At 38.1% G+C, this 25,050-nt stretch overlaps 1 protein-coding gene across 1 annotated transcript in view; it reads right to left on the bottom strand.

Moving 5' to 3' along the window:
- Positions 1-25,050, bottom strand: part of LOC311279930 (CUB and sushi domain-containing protein 1) — a 682,447-nt gene that overhangs the window by 359,657 nt on the left and 297,740 nt on the right. Inside the window, exon 3 of the mRNA XM_084391753.1 lies at positions 11,110-11,222. Coding sequence (XP_084247879.1) covers positions 11,110-11,222 — 113 coding nt within the window. The remainder of the gene's footprint in view (positions 1-11,109; positions 11,223-25,050) is intronic.

Below are 25,050 nucleotides of genomic sequence, written 5' to 3'. Positions count from 1 at the left end.
TCTTTGACTGATCGAGGTTTGATGCTAGACTGCAGTTGAGTGACGGTATTGTCCAAACTTTGAGCTTTAGAAATTTCTTCCAGAGAATGAGGTAATGTAGATGCATGGTGTGAAGATATGGATAGGCAAGGGGCAGCATCTACAGCAGGCATCTCCTCGACCCGGGACAATGCATCAGGTCCCATGTTGAGGCAACCTTTCCGGTGATGGACCTGAAAGTTGAACTGTTGCAGGCGGAGTGTCCAGCGGGTTAGGCGTGAGGAGGTTTTAGGGCAGTTGAACGCCCATGTGAGTGCTGTGTGGTCAGTGAAGACGTTGAAGGGTCTTCCCTCCAGGTAATGTCTCGACTTTTCAACAGCCCAAACCACTGCAAAACATTCCTTTTCAGAAGTGCTGTAATTTGTCTCTGCTCCAGTTAAGGTCCTTGATGCATACGCCACCACCTTTTCTCCCTCCTCTGATTGTTGAGTGAGGATGGCACCCAATCCTACCTCACTTGCGTCCATGTGAACCTGGAAGTCTTGGTTAATGTCTGGTTGTATTAACACCGGTGAGTTTTGTAAAGCTTGTTTAAGTGCATCCATACTAGATTGACACTCTGGAGTCCACTCCCACTTAACTCCTTTCTTTTTGAGGTGGTTCAATGGAGCAGCAATGTCAGCGAAGTGGGAAATAAACTTATGATACCACCCTGCCAGTCCCAGAAATCGTTGCAAGGCTTTGAGATCTTGCGGTGGGGGGAACTCCGCAACGGCTCTGGTCTTCTCTCGGCCAATCTCCACTCCCCTCTCAGAGACTATATGGCCGAGGAATTTGAGCTGTCGCTTGAAGAAGTGGCATTTCTTCATGTTCAGCGTCAGGTTGGCTTGGGTAAGTCTATGGAGAACCATGTTGAAATGTTGAATGTGTTGTTCTATTGACTTTGAATAGATGATGTTGTCATCAATATAAACAAAACAAATTTTCCCCCTCAAATCAGACAGATCTCTCTCCATCAAACGCTGGAAGGTAGCAGTGGCATTTCTGAGCCCATACGGCATCGACTTGAATTGAAATAGCCCCTTGGTGGAGATAAAAGCAGTTTTCTCCTTACCCTGATTGTCCATCTCCACCTGCCAATACCCAGACTGCAGGTCCAAGGAACTAAACCAGGAGGCTCCTTCCAGGGATTCAAGGATGTCGTGAATCAACGGCATTGGGTAAGCGTCAGGTACGGTCTTGCTGTTAAGCTTCCTATAATCCACACAGAACCTGTATGAGCCATCAGGTTTGGGGACCAGGACCAGAGGTGAAGTACAAGGCGAGAAGGAAGGTTCAATGATTTTATCTCGAAACATCTGATCTACTTGCTCCTCAATGATCTGCTTCTTAAGAGGAGAAACTCTGTATGCCCGGGATTTGAGAGGTATGTCATCAGATAATGTGATTTTGTGCTGTACTATTGACGTCTTACCCAGGGTGTTAGAGGTGGTGCGTGGCCAAGCAGAGATCAACTTCAGTAACTCCTCCTGAATGTCAGAGTCCCACGTAGTGATCTCGGGGGAAACAGACATGAGTTCGGGGAGTCTACCACTTGATGGTAAGGCATAGTATAAGTTCAGCTTTGCAGTCATATGAAAAAGATCTTGACTAGACGGGGTAGCTGGACCTGTTGGAATCTGCAATGGCAAGAAAGGGTAATAGGTGTATCCTTTGTCAGATCTTAACCCATATCTGCTTAGTCCCACTTCCAGTACTGCTCCCGTATCCCTCAGGAAATCCAGCAATAAGAGGAAAGGCGAGGTGAGTGTTTTTAGGACAGTGGTTCCCAACCCTGCTCCTGGAGTACCCCCAACACTGCACGTTTTCTTTGTCTCCCTAATCAAACACACCTGATTCAACTCATCAGCTCATTATCACATGGTTTAACCCTCTGGGGACCAAAAACGCGCCCGCGCGTTTTGCTCGTTTTTTTTTTTTTAGCAATGAAAATAAACACTAAATGCTCTGTTAATTTTGATCTTTCATTTTCGTGTAATACATCAATCGATCCTGTTCAGTTTCTATTTTTTTTTCTGTATACTCACAATAAAAATAAAGTGTTTTGCTTTTTGACAAATAAAGAAAAATTAAGATGATGCGATTTCTGCCTTCTCTCTGTCAGTAAACTCCCGTTTGAAACGCGTTCGAAAATGATCTATAACTCCGCGAAAATTCAGTCAAACAGGCAAACAGACCCACGGGCATAAAGCTTGAGATCGCAGCTTTTAATTGAAGTCATTTATATAAAAAACAAATATTCTTAGTTTCTGTAATCTGTATACAAAGAGAGCGACTCCAGTCGAGCTCATTACGAGATGATTCACAGTAATTTGACCACTCCCCGGAGAGCGCGCGCTATTCAAATGCAAATTCCGAGAACCATTTCAGTCTGTGAAACGCCCCCACATCAGCCGTAAACAAAGCGCGTCGTGAGTGAGACATTATCCTTTATGGTGAAAAGTTTCCACAGTGCTGATGAGGAGAAATTATCTCCTGATATGAGCAGCAGATCGCGCTGAGGAGTGAGGTAGGCTGTTTTCTTTTCTCAAGTGTGGAATAACGTTATTTAGTGTAGGCCTATAAACCGCAAAAAGATGAATGCATTTCTATAATATGACTCGCGTTTCTGTGAGATGAATGAAGGGTACATATTTGTAAAGAGTGTTTAGCCTAAATATGAATCGCGTGTCTGTGTGTGAAAGAATAAACTGCTTTGCCATAGCCTACTGAGATGAGTAAAAATCGACTGGAATATGTTGAAATGTATTTGTATAAGCAACGTAAATTAACATTTATATGCCCTGATATTTCAATAAAACAACGTTAGTCAGGCGTTAGTCACACTATTTTTGTCAAAAATAAAGTCATAGACTAAGATGTTAGATGTTCCAATGTTGGCTATATTCAAACTAATGAATACATATGATAAAATGTAGGCCTATAATCTTTTTTTTTCTTTCTTTTTTTTTTTACAAAGAAAGAGTACACTTGAAATATTGTTGAAATTGTAATTATTGTTGTAATTGTAACATTTTTAATAAAATAGCTAAACATATTTACAAGATAGATGTAAGCGAAATCTTAAATGGTCAATATAAGTATTCTTCTAAATACATTGTCCTTGCATTGTGGCTCAGTCAGTGTCACACCTGAATGAATGGCTAATTAGGCTATGCAGAGTCATTATGCAGAGTGGGTGGGACACTGTAATCTAAGGTGTAAACTACTCCTCCCCCTCGCATATTGGCTTTCCAAGCAAAACCTGTTTTACACCATTTAAATCAATGTATTTTTTTTTTGTGAACGATAAAGCAAGACTATTTTCACATAATTTTGAAGCCAGTACTCAAAGGTACAACATCAATTAGACAAAAGTCTTGTGGGCACATATTTAATATGTGTTTTGTGGTCTTAATTCAGCCACTTTCATTATTATTTTTTCCAATAACCACGCATAAACATTATTCTCTTAAAAATACAAACATCTACATACACGTTGCCCGCATATTTTGGTAGCCCTGTTTGTGCTATATAGAGTGATTTTACACCTTTGCCATTAACATGTTTATAAATAACTGAAAAAAGCACAAATTTCAAGGCATGTCAGAACATCTCAAGGGCTCCAAAAACACCTTGGTCCCCAGAGGGTTAATGAGCTGATGAGTTGAATCAGGTGTGTTTGATTAGGGAGACAAAGAAAACGTGCAGTGTTGGGGGTACTCCAGGAGCAGGGTTGGGAACCACTGTTTTAGGATATAAGTATCCATACTGCATTCTTGGTCATGCCATTGAAACCTAATCCTTTGCAGGTCTCTGGACTGGTGAATCGTTCCGTCCGCCATAATGAACCTCTGTGGGCTGGAGGTAACGACTGATGGAATCTCACCTTTCAACTGTTTCCACAGGTTTTCTTGCATTAACCATCTGGGGACCAAAAACGCGCCCGCGCGTTTTGCTCGTTTTTTTTTTTAGCAATGAAAAATAAACACTTAATGCTCTGTTAATTTTGATCTTTCATTTTCGTGTAATACATCAATCGATCCTGTTCAGTTTCTATTTTTTTTCTGTATACTCACAATAAAAATAAAGTGTTTTGCTTTTTGACAAATAAAGAAAAATGAACATGATGCGATTTCTGCCTTCTCTCTGTCAGTAAACTCCCATTTGAAACGCGTTCGAAAATGATCTATAACTCCGCGAAAATTCAGTCAAACAGGCAAACAGACCCACGGGCATAAAGCTTGAGATCGCATCTTTTAAATGAAGTAATTTATATAAAAAAACAAATATTCTCAGCTTATGTAATCTGTATAAAAAGAGAGCGACTCCAGTCGAGCTCATTACGAGCCATTCAAAAGTAATTTGACCACTCCCCGGAGAGCGTGTGCTATTCAAATGCAAATTCTGAGAACCATTTCAGTCTGTGAAACGCCCCCACATCAGCTGTAAACAAAGCGCCGCGAGTGAGGCATAATATAGCCTACCTTATGGAGAAAAGATTCCTCAGAACAGTGCTGATATGAGGAGCAATATCTCCTGATATGAGGAGCAGATCCCGCTGAGGAGTGAGGTAGGCTGTTTTCTTTTCTCAAGTGTTGATGTGGAATAACGTTGTGGAATAACGTTATGGAATAACGTTAGTGTAGGTCAATGGTCAATGTAAGTCTAAATACATCTTCTGTCCTTGCATTGTGGCTCAGTCAGTGTCACACCTGGCTCATTAGGCAGAGTCATTATGCAGAGTGGGTGGGACATTGTAATCAAAGGTGTAAACTACTCCTCCTCCTCGCATATTGGCTTTCCAAGCAAAACCTGTTTTACACCATTTAAATCAATGTATTTTTTTTTTTGTGAACGATAAAGCAAGACTATTTTCACATCATTTTGAAGCTAGAACTCAAAGGGACAACATCCATTAGTCAAAAGTCTTGTGGACACATATTTAATATGTGTTTTGTGGTCTTAATTCAGCAACTTTCATTTTTATTTTTTCCAATAACCACGCATAAACATTATTCTCTTAAAAATACAAACATCTACATACACGTTGCTCGCATATTATGGTAGCCCTGTTTGTGCTATATAGAGTGAATTTACACCTTAGCCATTAACATGTTTATAAATAACTGAAAAAAGCACAAATGTCAAGGCATGTCAGAACATCTCAATGACCCCAAAAACAGCTTGGTCCCCAGAGGGTTAAAGTGTAAGTGCTACCTGTGTCTAATACCGCCTTCACTTATTTGCCATTCACCCTTACAGGCACCACTAGGAGAGATGACACTGGATGGGGTTGTGCTATTGTTACTCCGGCCAGGTTTTTGTTGAAGGTACGTTCAGCAGATTTCTTGTTGGTCTTTTCTTTGCTACTCTGAGTGCCGACTTTTTGCCAGTAGTCTTTGGCTCCCATGTGGTCCTTTTCCACCATAGATCCAACTTTCACCAGCTGCTCAACCGAGTTGACTGTTCCCCTCATACACCCGGCAACCCTGGGGTTGATGTTGTTAAGTATGATTTACTAGTTCCTCCTCAGAGATCTCTGGTTTCCATTTCAGACATAGGGCCTGGTAGTCATATGCAAAGTCCCTCAGGCATTGTCGTGTCTGCTGAACCATTGTCCTCAGCTTTTCCTCCATTTCTGAGAGGTAATCGTCTGAAAGAAAAGCAGCCATGAATGCCTTTTTGAAGGATCTCCAGTCCGTTACCTTGATCTTTTCCACCTTCCACCAGCTCAGAGCGGGTCCCTTCAGCACTGTGCTCAAGGTTCCTAGGAGTTCAGCACTGGGAAGGGGCCGGATCTCCAGGAAGTTCTCACATTGCTCGATGAAGTTGTGCACCTCCGCCGTCTCACAGGAGTCGCCAAAAGAGAGGAACTCTATGCGGATAGGAGGTCGGCCACAGAATGAGGATGAACCAGCCACTACTGAGGAGGTAAGCACATTTGGGATTTGAGCAATCCTAGGATGTTGAATGTCATAAGTATCGTTGAGAGGTTTATGAGTGGGAATTTTCTCTCTAGATACCGGAACTAGGGTCGGTGGATAATGGACAGAAGAAAAGTGGGAGGCATCAGGCGAGGATGTCCGTAATCTGGAGAGTGTGGGAGTGCTAGTGAGCCTCAATTTTCTCATTTGACTTTCCCATTTAGCATCTCTCCTAAGAAAACAATCTGTTACAGCCCTTTCTAATTTTTCCAACGCCTTTACAAAATAATCCTCCAACCCTGCCAAGCTATCTACGGCCTGCCTGAAGCTTGTTTCCCGATTTAAGGCGAGACACGGCAGGCAAAAACATCGTTTTTTTTTTACTGGTCAATTTTGAGATTTGGGGATATTTGTCTTCAATAACATGTCTTCTTTCAGACTTGTGTTGAAAAAAAGTCCGAAATACACATTTAGGTCTTTATTTTATTACACTTTGTCTGTTTGCGTCTGTAGATTTCTCATAAATTCAACAAAAGTTCGCGTTCTTAATCAACGTGCTGCTCCGCGATCTCTGCCGTCAGCCTGTCATCAGAAGCACCGTTAGGAAGCTCTCTCTGTTGTGTACAATCCTGTCGGATCCAAATATGGTCATTTCCTTTCTATCAGCAACCAATCGTGAAAGTAAAAGGGCTGAATGCGCAATCTCATTGGCTGATGAAAAATCTTTAAAGCCCGTTTTCTCAAAATGACTTTTCTCTCATACTCCAAGGACGAAATCTCCACTTCAGTAGCACCTATATACACCAAACTTTCCAGACTTGTACCTAGTTATATTATGAAGACATTTACAGAGGGATTTGTAAATATATTATTCCTAGCCTGATTTATATAACATTTTATTCCAAAAAACATGGCGAAAATCATTTTTTTAAGGCTATTGACAGTATTTTCTGATTTACAGGATAACAAAAGTAGATATCCATAAATCCCTCTGTAATTTTTTTCCCATCTAATATGTAAACACAAGGAAAAAATAATTTTTAACCTGGCTTTATCCAATACTCAGACATCGTTTTTTAAAATATATGCAAATTAGTGCATATTTGATTAGATATTGCCTGATTTGCATATTTAAACATTCAATTACAGAAAACTTGTAATACATTTTTTTCTCATCTTAATGTAGGTAATCAACTGGGAAAGTTTCATGGTGATATCTGCTAGTTAAAAAATGTACCCTATTCACCTGTAGTGTCTCGCCTTAATGTACTGTCCATTGACTGTTTGAAATCTTGTTCTAAAGTATGTACTTTGTTATTGAGGGCCAATAAATCCACTTTACATTGAGTTATTTCTGATTGTAATGATTGTACCATCTCAACATTATGCAGACCACTCTCATCATCATCATCATCGGAGTGTTCAGAATCAGAAATGTACAATGAGCTAATCATTGAAGTTATTTCTGCAGTAGGATTACGCCTGGTCACAAATGGGCCTGCAGTAAAATTTATATCTGTCACTTCAGTATCATTTTGTACATTTTCAGATGTAACTGGGTCATCAGTATTCACATCAGCAGTATTAACAACTTATTCACATCCATATTGCAAATTGAAAACAAAAAAGAGAAACTCCACAAACAAACACAATAATAAAGGGTCCCCGTGCGGGCCACCAATATGTAACACTCAGCCTAGATTATAGGTGATCATACACAAACATTTTAGGGCCTTGACCCTTCTTTAAAGTTATGTTTGAATGTGTATCAAAAAGAACTCTTGGATAACATCAACTCGGTTTAAACCCAAAGTGTATTTACAATAAGTAAAAAAAAAAATAAAAAAAAACAAGCTGTACCAAGAAATATATATATACACATCTCATATAAAGAAAAACAAGAAACAAATTTTTTTATAAGCGGAGGAATTGTCCATATTAGTCCCGTACAATGTACTGTAAGTGTGTGTGTGTGTGTGTGTGTGTGTGTGTGTGTGTTGAATCGGCCTCACCGGCTGATTCCTTTAAGTCCGGGAGCTCGATGTGAAGCAACGCTGTACTGTGACGATATTCCAAAGGTAAAAAAATCCCCAAAAGTACTGATAATTCCACAATGATTTCCAGTCACAGTCTTGAACAGCTTAACAGAGGAGATAATCCAGCGATCGATCGTGAATCTCTTTGAGCACTGAAAAGTAGCTACTGTACGCCGGGTTTTTTCCGCTCCTTTAAACGGAAGTCAAGTGAAACAGCTGATTCGACTGACGTCACGGGGATTCCCTGGAGCGAGCTACACGACAGAACTCTCGCGTGAGTAAAACGGGAACTCAACCACATGACCGGGCAATCAAGACAGGTAGAATAATTATAACATAGCAGCTGTCTTATTATATTAATTTGAATAATACACTGCAATATAAATATTCATCCCTTATGTGGCAGCGCTACAACATCTTCATCAGTTTGACAACACATGTGCTGCAAATACTCACAACAAATGTGCTGCAAATACTCACAATGCAACCAAATACAGACATGTGCTGCAAATACTCACAACGCACATATGATCACAATGTTAAAATAAGCAAAAAACTCACCTTTCAGGTAATCTACAACACCACTGATGAGTAGACATTTAACAATAAGCATATCCCAGCCAGGTTCGTCACTTGCTGGGGTCCTCTTGAAACATTTGCAGTGTGGTCTGTGCTATTTTCAGCGCGTTTCTGTATTTGGTTGCATTGTGATTATTTGCAGCACATGTGTTGTCAAACTGATGAAGATTTCTTAATTTGCTGATGTTTTTTTCTATTTGTGTGTTTTCTTCAGTTGCAGCACGTTGAGCTCTCTCGGCCTTTGTAGAAAACACTTCGAGCATCACTCAAACTTTCAGTATGTGTACATTTAACAAACCGTGCCATTTATTCGCACAGAGACACACAGAACAAGCAGACTTCGTATTTAAATAGCAGTCTTTTGTACTTTAATATTCAGAGTCACTGGTCCATATTGAAATTTGATTAAGTGTACAGCATTACTTATGATTTATTCATTCACATTTACCAAAGTATGCGACATTCTGCGTTAACTGGATTCCGTCTGCGTTTTACGCATTGCGGAAACAATAGGGCCCTAAAAGGCATGTAGTAGACTGTCTATAGTTTTTTCTATAGTTTCTATAGTATAGTCTATAGTAAAATTTTGATCATGTTGATCATTTAGAGGCCTTAGATTTTTGCGTATCAAATATGATACTGTAAGCTTTGTAGGGTTAACAGTAGGACCTACAAAAAAAAAGCAGGGGAGTGCATATGTGAGCTGTGGCAAGAGTTCCTGAGACATAATTGTGGACATAAGAGTGGAGCTGAGAAAAATACCTTACACAGGAAGAAACATCTCTGTCACACAGCACGTACAAAGCACACATTGTCAAAACATCAGCATCCCACAGCAGCATCTCAGTGACGACCATATGGACAAAAACTAGATGTGTTTCAGGCATAGAGCTGACACCAAAAAATAGATGGAAGTAAATGTGTGAGACGTTGCTAGTGCAGCCTTCCATAGCTGCTCGTAGTTATCACCTAAAGAGACTTCAGGCAATTACGATGTGAATGATGACTGCCATAGTTCATGCTCAAGACGAGGTAAAAAAAAAAAAAAAAAGCATAAAAATAGATCTCCTTATAGATAGGTCAATCAGAATAGTGAATAACTGTGCATCATTCATAACCATAGGGTCTCACAAGTCGCAAGTTTAAGACTTGTGCCCTATGAACGGCTCACACAATATTAATCTCTGAAGCTAGTGTGATGCTGGCAGTGATATTTAAAGCTCATAAAAAAAATAAAAAAAAATAAAGAGAGACATATTTGCCTTGAACATACAGTGCTTTTGGAGTAAAGCTGAGGAACTCATTTGGCATGGCCGACCTATAGATTACTGGTCACCAAGCACCAACTTTTTATTAACTTTTTTTTTTTTTTTTTACAAATGAAAAACATGTAAATATCCATTAGGAAAATGTTTACTCAGCCTCAAATGTTCCCAAATGAAACCCTACAACAATAGTATAAATGTTTGGATCAACACAAAGATAAAAAGCTGAGGATAGAACTTTCATTTTACCTAAAACTCTATTTCTGCAGTCACATTTTGCAGCTGTACATGCAGTATAACACCAACATGTAAAGTTGAGGTGAGTATTCACTACCATTTCCTGTTAGAATTAAACAAATGGCTCTAGGTTTCAAAGACAAATGAAATTACATCAACTTGAGTCTGGGGTGCCTCTTTTAATCCCTAAACTAATCTCAAACACTTATTGATGAGTTTGCAGGGTGTGTAAATCTAGTTTCTCTGAGCCTTACAATCAATCTAGAGAGGACTAGCAAACAAAATGAAACACTGCAGGACGAAGACAGTATTTTCCTAAACCAGAGAGAGCATCTCCTTAGAGTGTTTAAATGCACCACTACACTTCAATACAACCTAATATGCCAAAAAAAAAAAAAAAAAAAAAGTTCATGCGCTATTTATTCTCAGCCCCAGATGGCACACTCACAGACCAGTCTGTTCAATGACCGCCTCATGCATATTGCACACAAAACTAGACAGAGCTGGCAGAAAATAGCTCTGTTCCAATAGGAGTGGTTGGGTTTACGCAGGTTGTAGGAGTCAGTGTGCATCACTCTGGCTGTTTTTTTGTTTTGTTTTTACGTACTTTGTAGCAAATAAACTAGATATCGATGAGCAGAATGCACATTCTGCTTTGTTTTCTGAGTTATGAATGACATTTTATGAAATTCTATGGTCTACACATAATGTCTGTGTTTTATGTACAGCTAGTCACATATCAAGATAATTCCCTCCCCTAAATGGCCCATAAAGACAAAAAACTGTGGTTGGTTGCTTTACATAATGGTCAAAATGTCTATTCTTATTTAAGGGGGAGGTTCTTGTCCAGAATATGCTGTTATAAGGACCAGATTTTTATGCCAATAGTCAAAAGTCTGGTTATGCACATCTGTTTGCCATCCTGTTGGCACAAATGCATATGGCTAGACCAGAACTAAGCAAATGCACCTGGGGCAAAAAAATTTTTACATGTTTAACACGCAAGAATCATTTTAGGATTGCATGGTAAAAAACAATGTTTCCTACCTTCATAGATTGCTTTAAATCCTTGGGCACTCACTGCGAAATCCGTAGTAAACCAGAGTGCCAAAATCGACCCTGAACTCACAATGGGTGATGGCAACATGAAGCCAGACAACCTGAAATTAAAATTATAAATGCAATGTCAATGTTCGTCAGTATAGTATTCCAATTTGATCCACCACACATAATATTTCACATAAAAGAAACAGGTCATTGTGTCATTCGTTCCTGCAGTTTTCCAAAATATCTTTGTTCTTTGTCATGTTTTTAATGAGCAGGACTGACTCATCTCGGTTGCTCTCAGGGGGAGCAATCACACAGAGCTGCCCTATGACTCCATGGCACTGCCTTACCTTTGACACCACCCTAATGATTTAGATGACTATAACAAGCTGGAGATAAAACGGGGGTAACAAATACCAGCCGCTGCGGCTCTCAAGTGAAGGAAAAGTCATGTTCTTCGATGAAAGCCCAGATATATAAACTGGTCTCATTCCTCAGAGATCTCAACTAAGTAGCAGTGGTTATATGACCCTAACAATTCACCCGAAGTTAATGGAAATCTTTAAAGATGATTCATGTTATCTCAGACCAATGTAAAGCCGAAATAGAGCTCATTTTCCACCTAGTAGTTGAACAGAAAGGTGATTATCAAGATAGTTGTAACTCACAGGAAATTTTTATTGCTCAAAGCTGATAAAACACGATGGTGATCTCAGTTGTTTAATCTAAGATAACCAGATTTCTTGTAAAATAAAAAAGACATGTACAAGACCATGTTGTGCTGTACTGTAAGAATGGAGGCATAAATTAATGTAAATACATTTTCTCTACAATATGCTTTTGGATGCACTGGGTGAGAAATGTTCATAGAGAAGAGTTAATATAGAAAGTTCTAACTTTGTGATCATGGGGCTAATCTGAAAAAAACAAAAACAAAAAACATTTCAAGATATCATCAGAAACTCTAGGGGAGTTCAGAAGACATCAAAAGTCTTCATTTGCAATCCATCTAATTTTATTGCTGTACACAGAGAGCTTTTGAGTTGTTTTTGCTTTTACTTTTTGATCTTAAAAAGTACATAAAACATTTCTAATGTCTCATTTATATTTCATAAGAAACATTAGAATTTTCAAACAACTGAAGTAACCAAAGTTTACCAAACAGGTATAGCATTTTCACCTGAGTGAGGTCTGGAGAGTAATGTCTGATTCGTGAACAAGTTGATTCTTTCCAGATGAATTGGATTCAATGATTCATTTGTGAATTGGACTGATCCAATTGCAGGTGTACAAGTCAACAAATCACTGATTCAATGAATTATCTGGTCAAAATGAGCCAATAAAAGGGATATTGTCAATGCTTCAATGTGCGTGAAACTGATGCCACAAAAAATTAAGTTACTAATGAATTTTAGTATGTATTACCTACTGTTAGTTATTTGTGAACTAAAGCTGCTCTAAAAGGAAAAGCTGTTTAATCCCATTGAAATGTTTAAATGTGGACATTTGTTCACATCCTCATTTGTGTGTCACTATCTGTATGGGGTAGGAAATTTTAAGTAATATAACACAAATGAATGCCCATGCATCTTCCCCCTGTTATAGTTTCAAATTATATAAACAAGTATGTTTGCATAGTGTTCCTCTTAGTACATTAAAATCAAGTACTTTTGGACTTTTACTTAAGTAAAGCTGAGAGTACTTATATTTTACTGGAGTAATATTTTAATAGGTTATCTGTACTTTTACTCAAGTACTTGATTTGTGTACTTCATCCACAACTGGGAGTAACACAAACACACGTTCAGTGCCATCAGATTGTCATATATTTCCCTATGTCTTGCCTGGACTTTTGTTGTAGTTACTGTCCTAGTGCCATGATTGTAGTTTTTCATGTTGATTAGTCTCCCCAGGTGTTTCTCGTTTCCTCGTTACCTTGTGTATATATAGCCCTTGTGTTTCTCTTATGCTTTGCTAGTCGTTGTTTTGTGGTGGATTGTGTTAATGTTTTGGGTCAGATGTTCCAGTCTATTCATGTGGAGTTTTGTTATTAAAATTGCCTGCAAGTCGATTCTCTCTCTGCCTCATCTCTCAGCAAACGTTACACAGATAAGGCTAGGTAGTGATGGGAAACCGAGGCTTTCTGAAGCATTTGAGGCTTTCGTCAAATTGTGCCGAAAAACTGTTCATTACTCGAAGGTTTTAACCTAGTGACATCTGGTGACATCTTTTCTCCACCATATCTAACAAATCACCACAGAGCAGAAAAAGCACGTGACCAAACAAAACTTTGGAAGTCCGTGACATACAAGTGTGGGACCAATACAGTTCTATCTAATCTCATCTAAATTAATTTGTGCCAATGAGACCACAACTCGTGTCATGTGTAGCCTGATCAACGGATTCACATATTAATTAATAGTATAAATTATATAAGTATGTGATCATAATTATAGTAAATGTCTGCCTAATTGAAAAAATATATATTTTGGGTGTTCTGTTATATAAATATATATAAATTATGTTATAGGGAAGTGTAGTGTTAAATCATTTAAAGGTGCATTGTGTAATATTTAGGAGGATCGGTTGACAGAAATGCTGTATCATATACATAACTCTGTTTTGAGTGGTGTATAAAGACCTTACATATTGAACCATTATGTTTTTATTACCTTAGAGAATGAGCCATTTCTATCGCCGATATGTTTCTACAGGAGCCCTGAACGCACAAATGTGTTCCGTCACTTTGTTGTTCTTCATGCAAAGAAGCTAGCCAAAGTCAGCAAATAAAACACTGACACAATGACAAACAAGTAACAATAATATTTGAAATAACATATCGTTTTACTGAATAATTAAAGGGATACTTCACCTCTGGAAAGATGAATGTGTATTTAAAATGGTTCATTTATGTAGAAGAAATGTGAAATTATTTTTTAATTTGGAGCTTTCTAGACTGAGAAAAGCCAGAAAATTTATTTTTGGCTTATGTGGATGAAAGACAACAACTCCCATAATGCACTTGCTTCGCTGCCCTAGGAGGCCACTCCCAAGCCACGCCTACCGGTAAGAGAGTGCAGCAGTTAAACAACAAGCTTAGCTACTAGTGAGTCTCCCCGGGATTTCGAGATCGCCCAAAATGTCCGGGATTCGATCTTGCGTTCAACAGTCGCCATTCATTATGTTTACTGTGGCAAGCAGGATGAGACTGAGGGGCACGGGAGAACGATGAGAGGCTGGTGGCGTGATTACCGATGAGCAGGTCGTGCTGCAGTCAAAGACGCACCGTCTGTGAGACGCACCGGTCTCGTATCTCTCACGGAGGAGCGGGAATTTCTTAGCAATGTTAAAACGCACATCAACCGATCACTTGTTTAGCGTTCATGTAAACACTACATTCAGAATCAGATTCACCAATCGGAATGAATTCAGTTAGATTGAAACAAAGGTGTGCATGTAAACAATGAATGGCGACTGCAGAAAGCAAACGCCAAATCCCGGACATTTTGGACGATCTCGACGGCCGGACATGTCCGGGATAAAGAGGATGGTAACCCCTACTACTCCGCTTTCCCCACAGAACAAGAGCCTGCTAGCTTAGCTTCCAAAGAAAGACGACTGACACCGTGTACATTCTGTGAGTGAGATCCCACCCTCTATGGGCGGGTTGAAAACATGCGGAACGAGCTCCTCCTACTGGTTGTAGTCTTTAGCCTCTGGCCAAAAAATCCTCCTATGACGCAAAATGACGATTTTTGCGTCATCGGAGGATTTTTTCCAGACAAAAAAATACATAAATCTCTCGTCTCAGGGGGACATGAGGGAGGGAAGCACGGTAATTCGAAAATACTACAGGGTTTCTATTAATACAAAGCTCAATGCTAAATCCTGAAGTATCCCTTTAAGTAAACCTAATTTCTTAATTTATCTTTGTAAAGAAACTTTATTGCTTAACTGGCTACTCTGCTGTCTCAGACGACGACATATTTTCCTGTCGGCCACCGTAACTTCTGTTGGTTACAATTTGTAACCTCACCACTAGATGCATTGGTACAGTGTGTGACACAATAGTGCTTTGAAAACATCGGATCCCCGGTATTAACCGTCCCATCCTAGGACACATGACAAATACCTCTTACTGGGCAAGAAAACGACCTCAATACCAGGACCAAAAATGAGAGGAATTTTCATATGTCACATGTGTCACATATGACACTCGTTCGTGAAATCCCCACCAGGTGACGCAAAGAGAAGGTTTACAACATTGCTCAGCAAGTCTGGAATTGGGATATTTTTACTTGTAAATGAAGATAAAATAATGAAATATATTACTGGTATTGTACAAGTATTTTAGATTATTACACAAGGTGTGCATTATGCCATTAAAATAAATACAAATATAGAAAAGGTTGATTACTCTGAATTGGAACATTAAGGCTAGTTTTTCAGGCATGGATTTATTTGATTTCAAATCCTTTAGAGTGGACCTATTATGCCGCCTTTTTACAAGATGTAATATAAGTCTCAAGTGTCCCCAGAATGTGTCTGTGAAGTTTCCATTGTTGAGTGGAAGGAAAAACATGCTGTTTTTGTGCACATATCTTTAAATGCAAATAAGAGGGCTTTCCAGAAGAGGACTTGTGCCTCAGATACTCTGCCAAAAACTAACAAAACATCTGTTTGGTTTATCATCTATATCATGGTCACATTCACGTGACATTGCAGTTCTTCATCATCATGAAAGTTTATTATCTGCATGTGTTTTAAAGCAATACAGTCTAAACTTCTGATTTATGGTTTTCTGAGCGCTCACATCCAAAGCATGTGCACAGAAAGCTGATGTCAGACGACGCGTCCCATGATTATTAAACTAAAAAAAGTTATTTTTCATGTGTTACTGCGCTTAAACTGTCAAAAACACACAAAGTTCACATTAACACAGTCGGTTATGTCTATGAACGTAAACAGCAAGTAAAGAAATTGCATGTGTATATTAGATCTGTGTATTAAAGTGAAAGCAGCGTAATATACAGTACCTATTGCTATATATGCTGTTAATATGAATCAAACAACAAAAGTCACTCACAAAAAAAATCACTCACTACTCTTGAATGAATAACTTAGTAGCTTTAATAAGAATAAATTTCTTACTTGAATGCTGCTGTTAAATGCTCTGGTGAGGAGATAAACATGGCGGGGCTGTGTACAGCTCATCAGGGTGGGGTCTATGCTAATAGGGCAGAGTCTGTCAGCAGTGGTGGGCGGGGCCTACTCATTTGTGACGTTACAAAAGCTACAATCGGTAAACGGCTTGTTTTGAGACAGGTCCCCTTTAAAAATGTAAATAAACATTGGTGTTCTTTTGTATTTTGACCCATTTTTTATATATATATATATATATATATATATATATATATATATATATATATATATATATATATATATACACACAGTTGTGTTCAAAATAATAGCAGTCCAACATCACTAACCAGATCAATCACTGTTTTTGGTAGAAATTATATTTCTACATGGTAAATAATGTATTAGTAGATATAGTAGAGTAATAAGAAGAACAACAAACCCAACAGTCATGACATGCATGCTGCTGATTCTGTGTAATTGAATCATTAATTGAAAGGGAAGGTCAATTGAATTGAATTTCATTAATTGAAGTTCAAAATAATCGCAGTATGGAGTTCAATTAGTGAGGTTATTCATTCTGTGAAAAAACTGGTGTCAAACAAGTGGCCCTTATTTAAGGACGAAGGCAGTACTGTACTGTATGTTGTGGTTATAGTGCATTTCTCTCTGAAAATCGGAGTAAAATGGGCCGTTCCAGACATTGTTTAGAAGAACAGCGTACTTTGATTAAAAAGTTGATTGGAGAAAGGAAAACATATAAAGAAGTGCAGAAAATGATAGGCTGCTCAGCTAAAATGATATCAAATGCGTTAAAATGGCAACCAAAACCAGAAAGACGTAGAAGAAAACGGAAAACTACCATTCGAATGGATCAAAGAATAGCCAAAAATGGAAAGAATCAGCTCCAGGGTGATCAAAGAAGATCTAAAGTTACCTGTGAGTACTGTAACAATTAGAAGATGCCTATGTGAAGCCAAGCTATCGACAAGAAGCCCCTGCAAAGTCCCATTGTTGAAAAAACGACATGTGCTGAAGAGGGTAAGATTTGCCAAAGAACACATTGACTAGAAATGTCGAAATATTTTGTGGATTGATGAAAGCAAGATTGTTCTTTTTAGGTCTAGGGGCCGCAGGTAGTCAGACGACCCCCAAACTCTGAATTCAAGCCACAGTACACTGTGAAGACAGTGAAGCATGGTGGCACAATCATCATGGTATGGGGATGTTTCTCATACTATGGTGTTGGGCCTATTTATCGCATACCATGGATCATGGATCAGTTTGAATACCTCAAAATACTTAAAGAGGTCATATGTTGCCTTATGCCGTAGAGGTAATGCCCTTGAAATGGGTGTTTCAACAAGACAACGACCCCAAACACACCAGTAAGCAAAGGTCTCAAGTAACGAAGTACAAATACTTCGTTACCTTACTTAAGTAGAAGTTTTGGGTGTCTATACTTTACTGGAGTAATTATTTTTCAGCCGACTTTTTACTTCTACTCCTTACATTTTCACGCAATTATCTGTACTTTCTACTCCTTACATTTAAAAAATAGCCTTGTTACTCCTATTTCATTTTGCTTGTTTTCATTCCGGCTTGACATCGTTCAAAAAAAACAAAACAAAAAAACTATCCGGATAAATCGCGCCATCCGGATAGAGTGAATTTGATTGTGGTTGGATGAGAAGTATAAACATATACCATTCCGACATCCTATTGGTTTGTACGCGATCCATCGCACCTGCACATGACACAAATCACGTCACACTCCAGCAAGGACATAACCAGTGTTGGGGTCATGAAACACATTAATGCTCAGTAGTACACATATGGTTCTTTAATGTATTTGCATTGTACTAAAATGAAACAGGTAGCCTGCTGAAACAGGTAGCCTAATGGATCCCACATTTTTCAACATTAACATTTTAATATAACATTATATTCATTATGGCCTTTTTAATATGACAATATTTGAGTTTTGGAAAAAGATATGTGATGTATTGAAAGCATTTTACTATTCCTGCCAAACTTTCATGGTTACAGTTAGTTACTACATTAAATCCAAGGTGAATGTTGCTGATTTGTGGACTTAAAGCCTTTAACTAGATCATTCATGGCACAATGTTTCTCCTGGTTTCCACGTCAGCGATCTCTAATAGAGATCTACGGTTAATAACAGAGAAATTTGAATGTTTCTCACTAGATCTCGCAAGCGACGTTATTAATTCATTGGTGAATTCAAATGCTTTCTTTACTGGATCTCTTAGCGCTGTGTAGTAACAGTGAGTCGCTCGATAAAGATTGGCTCGCGCTGCACTTGGACATCGGTCCAAACTGCACAAAATAATTAGTGGCGCAGTTTCGTTCCGCTTTCATTACGTTTGCCACTTGATGTTGGGCAATGTTGTGGTGGTCACGCCAGCGCGACTGCTAACAAAATTTTGTCGCACCGGCAAGAAAATTGGTCCAACGAATCGTTCGGTTTGTACTGCATACCGAACCGAAAGCCTCGTACCGAACGGTTCAATATGAATATGTGTATCATTACACCCCTAGTTGATACCCCTTTTAAACCCTAGTATCTACACTTCTACCTGAGTAATGAATGTGAATACTTTTGACACCTCTGCCAGTAAGCGAGCAGCATTTTGATTCCAGACCAACAAGATTAAAGTTATGGAGTGGCCAGCCCAATCCCCACGGACCTTAAAGAGTAACTCTCGCCAAAATGTGATCTAGGGTCTTTTTGTTAATCTACCCGAGGCAAACTTTAGTTTAAAAGCATAATTAGAATGGAAACACCACTTTTAAGTTTGACCGTATTTTCATTTTCGGTCAAATTGCCTTTTGAATGGGAGTGCTTAGGGCACTTCTATGATAGTATCAAAAATCACTATTTTTAAAACACTAAGAAGGCTCAACACAACATGAAACTTTGCTCGAAGTAACACCAGGGGCTCTACACATGAACTCGAGCATTGAGAACATTGTTTGTGTACACAGAGTTTACCAAAAAGAAAGATTTTGAACAACTCACTATAGCTGTGTCCGCCGGCATTTTGACAGTCAAAAATAGTCAATCTCCGAATGCAACGTAACAGGGAGGATAAAGATGGAAAGCTCCTAAAGCTTAGTTCCATATAAATTCACGGATAATTTGTTGTTTTGTCGTTAGTGAAAATCAATATTGACCTTGTATTTGAAAAAGGATCCTCATATAAGAAACAATACAAAAATTCAGAGTCAGTTCATTCGCATTCGGAGATCGACTATTTTTGACTGGCAAAATGCCGGCGGATGGAAACAACAACAGCTACAATGAGTTGTTCAAAATCTTTCTTTTTAGTAAACTCTGCGTACACAAACAATGTTCTCAATGCTCAAGTTCATGTGTAGAGCCCCTAGTGATACTTCAAGCAAAGTTTCATGTTGTGTCGAGCCTTCTTAGTGTTTTAAAAATAGTGATTTTGATGCTATCATAGTTGTGCCCCTATAGCACTCCCATTCAAAAGGCAATTTGACCGAAAACGAAAATACTGTCTAACTTAAAAGTGGTGTTTCCATTCTAATTATGCTTTTAAACTAAAGTTTGCCTCGGGTAGATTAACAAAAATACTCTAGGTTGCATTTTGGCGATAGTTACCCTTTAATCCAATAGAAAACCTGTGGGGTGACATAAAAAATGCTGTTTTTGAGGCAAAACCAAGAAATGCAGAGGAATTGTGGTGTGTAGTGCAATCATCCTGGGCTGGAATACCTGTTCACAGATGCCAGAAGTTGGTCGACTCCATGCAACTCAAATGTGAAGCAGTTTTCAGAAACTGTGGTTATACAACTAAATATTAGTTCAGTGATTCACAGTTTGCATTTTTCAGTTTATACAGTACATGTTTGACTTTTTAAAGAAAAATGCAGACACTGCTATTTAAAAAAAAACGCCTAATATTCTTTTTTCTTCACTTTCTATAAAGTAATAACAAATTTGATACATTTTTCTTCGTGTTTTGATTTCGAATAGAATGTGCAATGTTCCCAATGCATTTGTGAGTTTTGAAATAAAAGTTATTATAAGGATTTTTAGATTTACTCACTTTTTTAAACACACTGCTATTATTTTAAACAAAACTAATATATATATATAAAACTAGTATAAATTGTATATATTGTAAAAATACAAAAAAACACCAATGTTTCAGTATGTGGTGGTCAAGTGCTTGTTGCACTTGCTTTGACACATTTTATACTAAATGTAATGAGTTTGTAAAATCTGTTGAAAAAGTATGAGCAGAATTATGTAATGCTTTGCCAAATACTGATTTCCTTTCACAGTGTGCAAATAGAGCTTAAGCACTGCAGCTGAAAAAATAACTATTCGTGCTGAAGTAATCAACCATAACTTGTTTTGTAGGGTTTAGGCCCTCTACATGCTACTCATCTCTGGTGGCATATCTTATCAACATAACTGTGATAAATCCTTCATTTCCTCTCACCGTTGAGCAGTGGCGCCTCCAGGAATTTTTTTATGGGGTGGCCAGAGGATCACAGTAGTTGTGTTACATGACACTGAAGCTTCAAGGCACATGTAGAGCATGCAGCACAATCCTGAAGCCCCATATCGGGGTGTGTATTGGGGTGTCTCAATTAGCATCCTGGCTCCCGAGCTTGTGAATAAGCTTGTACACAAATCTAGGCACTGGTAAGGACCCTGGTTCACTACACATTGGGACAGTGATTACTCAATTTCCGGTGATATGACCTTACATACGTTGTAAAATGTTACAGCTGGTATTAATCAACAACAGGAAGATACACTTCATAAAACATCAGATTTCCTATAGAGTTACGGAGAATTAAACAGTTTGCATTGAGCTGGGGAGACCAGTCTCAAAAGCAGCCACCATCTCCATTGTCCACACAAGTATTAAGTACTGTATTCCACAGACGGCAGGCTAAGGTTGGAACCCATTTGCAGTCTATTTAACACTTGGGATCCATATACAAAACAAATTAATGATAGACACAAACTAAACAAACTTCCCTAAAACTCACCAACAACAGGTTATATGAACAAACAAAGCTAGACAAAGGACTTTGGCAACAAGTGGGCTATATATACACATGGACTAATGACAAACAAGATACACCAGAGCATGATAAAGGAAACCAATGACAAAACAGAACTGAGTAACACATGACAAGATCAACCAATGAAAACAACATATAAAACAATGGAAACACATGGCCAAACCACATGAGGAGATCAATAAGTCACATGATATAAACCAACCAAAAACAGACGTGACAACAAGAGGTCAAATTAAATTTACAACATTATTTTCACTCTTGAACAGAGAAAAGACAAAAGAAGAAACAAAACAGCTTTCTTAAACCGAAATATAGAATTTTTCCCTACCTGAATGTGTGAAAGCTCTAAGAGTGAACTAACAAAGGAATGGAACTAAATGAAGGTGTTTCTGTATGTCATGGCGGTATTATTGAACAGTAGATATTGAACAGTGACTTGTATTCTGCAGCAATGTTAATCCAAACTAAATTCTCTGAGTGCTTGCTGGCATGTACAGCAGCCAGATAATGGCTGTTTGGCAAAGTGCTTACCTGCAATTTCTCTGTCAATGTAATATGATTATTCAAGCATGACTTTACAAGGACTGCATTTTCCAAGAGGGTTCACAATGTCAAAAAAGTCCAGCTCATGAACTGATATAATCTCCATCCTCCACAGTGAAGTGTCCACTGGGCATATATAGCATTTTCATCATCTTTTGTCTTCATGTGCAAACATTGGCCGGTGGAAGGTTATCGTGTTTTAACAAAAGAGGTCTGTGTGGCCGAGCATCTGGAGTTTTTATTAGAGCTCATATCAAAAGCGATCACATTTGTTCAATCACAGTCTGAGCAGATATGGTTCTGGAAGAGTCAGCCCAGAGCAGAAGCGGACTGGGACAAAATTTCAGGCCAGGAAATCTCACACTCATCCCAGGCCATCCCATACACACACAACAAATTTTGAAACCTCAAATTTACAACCCTATTACAACGGTTCTCTCCTGAACTACACCTTCACTTCCATTTTCCTTTTTATTCTCTTCAGTTTCCCTGATATATCTCTGTTTCTCACTTATTAGAGTACTGCATTATTGTTTTATCTAAAAATGACTTAAATACTCAAACTATATTTTAAAATATCTTAATATGAAAAATCCTAATACTGAACATATTATTGCATTATCATGAGTCATGTTTTTCCCTTACGGAAATTAACTATGGTTTTATTATAGTGAAAGTATAGTAACCACGTTTTTTTTTTTTTTTTTTTTGGCAGATTAATTACCATTTGTATAACCAAAGTTTTACTAAAAATTCCATGGTTAAACTATGGTTAGTGTAGCAAAACCATGGTTAATTTTTGGTGATGATTAATTTTCGTAAATGTTGTGTTGTTGTCTGCCCTATTGTAACTTTACAATAGATAATGTATATTGTATTGAATTATGTCATTTAGCATACAGTATTTTGAGTGATGAAAGTAATGGGGCGTTACTGATAACAGTTGCTAGCACTTTAGTGGTTAACTAAGTAAACAAAGACAAAACTACAATAGCCTATTTTACAATGACAGATGAAACTAACCTGCACTTTAAGTTCTGAACAGGTCAGTAGTTTTGCCTCTCTGCTCCACCTGGGCGCTTCCACTCCCTTCTCAAGTCTTTCTCATTGATTACTCTGATGGAAACCATTCAAGGTTGTGAGGCGAACTGCGTTGCCAGTCAAGACTAAGTAATTCATGATTTATTAAAGATTTATTATTGAATGGCGATAAATAAAATAAAATAAAATAAAATAAAATAAAATAAAATAAAATAAAATAAAATAAAATAAAATAAAATAAAATAAAATAAAATAAAATAAAATAAAATAAAATAAAATAAAATAAAATTCTCCCGGTTCTCCCGATAGCCAGTCAGCCCCTGGCCCAGAGTGCATTAGCTCAGAATGAACAAGGGACTTGGCTTCATTTCATTGCATTACTTAACAAAGGCCTATGTTGATCCTCAATGTAAGTAACAAGGAATATCAACCTACCCTCTTAGTGACTGCCTTCCTTACCTGCGTGCTTGCTCTGAAGTACTTTTAAAAGGGTTTATTTATTTATTTTCTTTATCATGGCCATTAGGCAGCTAGCTTTCAATAAGACACTCCATCTTCATTGATTGAATCAGTTTTTCATTGAAGAAGCCGGCAAGACCTTGCGAAACAACAGTTTAAAGGTGACCATCATAAGACCACTGAATAGTCTTCTTACTCTTGAGTACTGCTCCTTTAAACTTCTTAAAATTCTAGTCAGATTTTAGCTAGTGGACTTCTGAAAATGAACAAACGCTAAAATATGGGTAATTGTTTAGTAGCATGAATTAGGTTAAAAACAATTATAAAATAACTGCTGTGGACCTGTTGTCAAATTAAGTTGTCTTCAATTTGGTTGCACAGCTCTAAGTGAGAATACAAAGTCATTCTCTTGGTGTGATTAGGTTCTCTTTGTACCACAGTACTTTCCCATCATCACCATGAGTACCACTGTGTGTGCCAGAAACAGATTTTCCACTGTATCTAGGTAATGACTCCAGTTTCACTGTGCTAATGAAGTATTTGTCCTTTAGGCTTTACCACCACAACTTTGAATGCTCAGACTGGCATGTTTGTCTGCCACGGATGCAAATTTGCAAGAGATGAGAAGAATGCATGCTGCTCCACAAAGGTAATTTATTCAGAGCCAACCGCTATGAGAAATGCTATAAAAACTGCTATAATGCTATAAATACTATAAATGCTATACAACTATAATAACAACACTGCTGAAACCAATGTGCTGATGGCCCAGCTTGCTTGAGACTAACTTGGTCGATCAACTTAAGGCTGGAATACCCTATACAAATTTTGCCCAGATTTACAGTCTGGACAAGATGACACTAGTTGTCGAGAATAAGAGCCAGTCTGCAGATTTGAGTTGACAGATTTCAAAGAAAAACATGTAGTGAACGATAGTCATAGACTTTTTTAACTTCAAAGTTTGATTGCATCCAGTCGGAGGATATCAAACATATTTGATATTTTGAGCCGATTTTAGAACACAAACCTTAACACAAAAAGTCTGAAATCGCGTACTGTCTGAGTAGGTACTACATTTGAATTTGAATTTACTTTGCGACCATTAAAAAAGTAGGTCTACACTCTATATAGTATGAATATGGGTAGTACTGTATGTGTAAAATTCAGATGTACTAGGTCCGCCACATTGTTAGTTGTGTCGCTTCACTTCCATTCTTAAATCCCCTACCCTAAAGTGTCCACGCGAATACGCACTTTAGAATCTCGTCGGAAGAAGTACGTAATCCAGGGACTTTTCGCCGACTGTTTTTCGAATACTATATAATAGGGGAGCATTCGATTTCAGATGCAGCGATAATGTTTTCATTTGTACGTGTCTCCTAACAGCAAAGCACATGTTTCTGAGTGGTGTTTGTAATGACTTGCAAGTCGTTTAGTATATGCTACCCAGTTTTTTCTCTGTAACTATTTACAAAGTCAGCAAGTGTATGATGCCTAGCGTTTTAAAATCTGTTTGTTTAAAAAGTCGTGTAGTGTATTCCAGCTTTTCAGCTAAAGAGCATGTCTAAACAAACTAGCACTAAAGAAGGCTAAAGGCGCACCATGCAGGGTAAAAGGCACATTTGACTTTATTCTCTTTTAAACCACTAGATGGCACAAAAATTCAGC

The sequence above is a fragment of the Rutilus rutilus genome (assembly GCF_951802725.1).
Source record: "Rutilus rutilus genome assembly, chromosome: 20".
Lineage (NCBI taxonomy): Eukaryota > Metazoa > Chordata > Actinopteri > Cypriniformes > Leuciscidae > Rutilus > Rutilus rutilus.
This window is presented reverse-complemented; position numbering and strand designations above follow the sequence as displayed.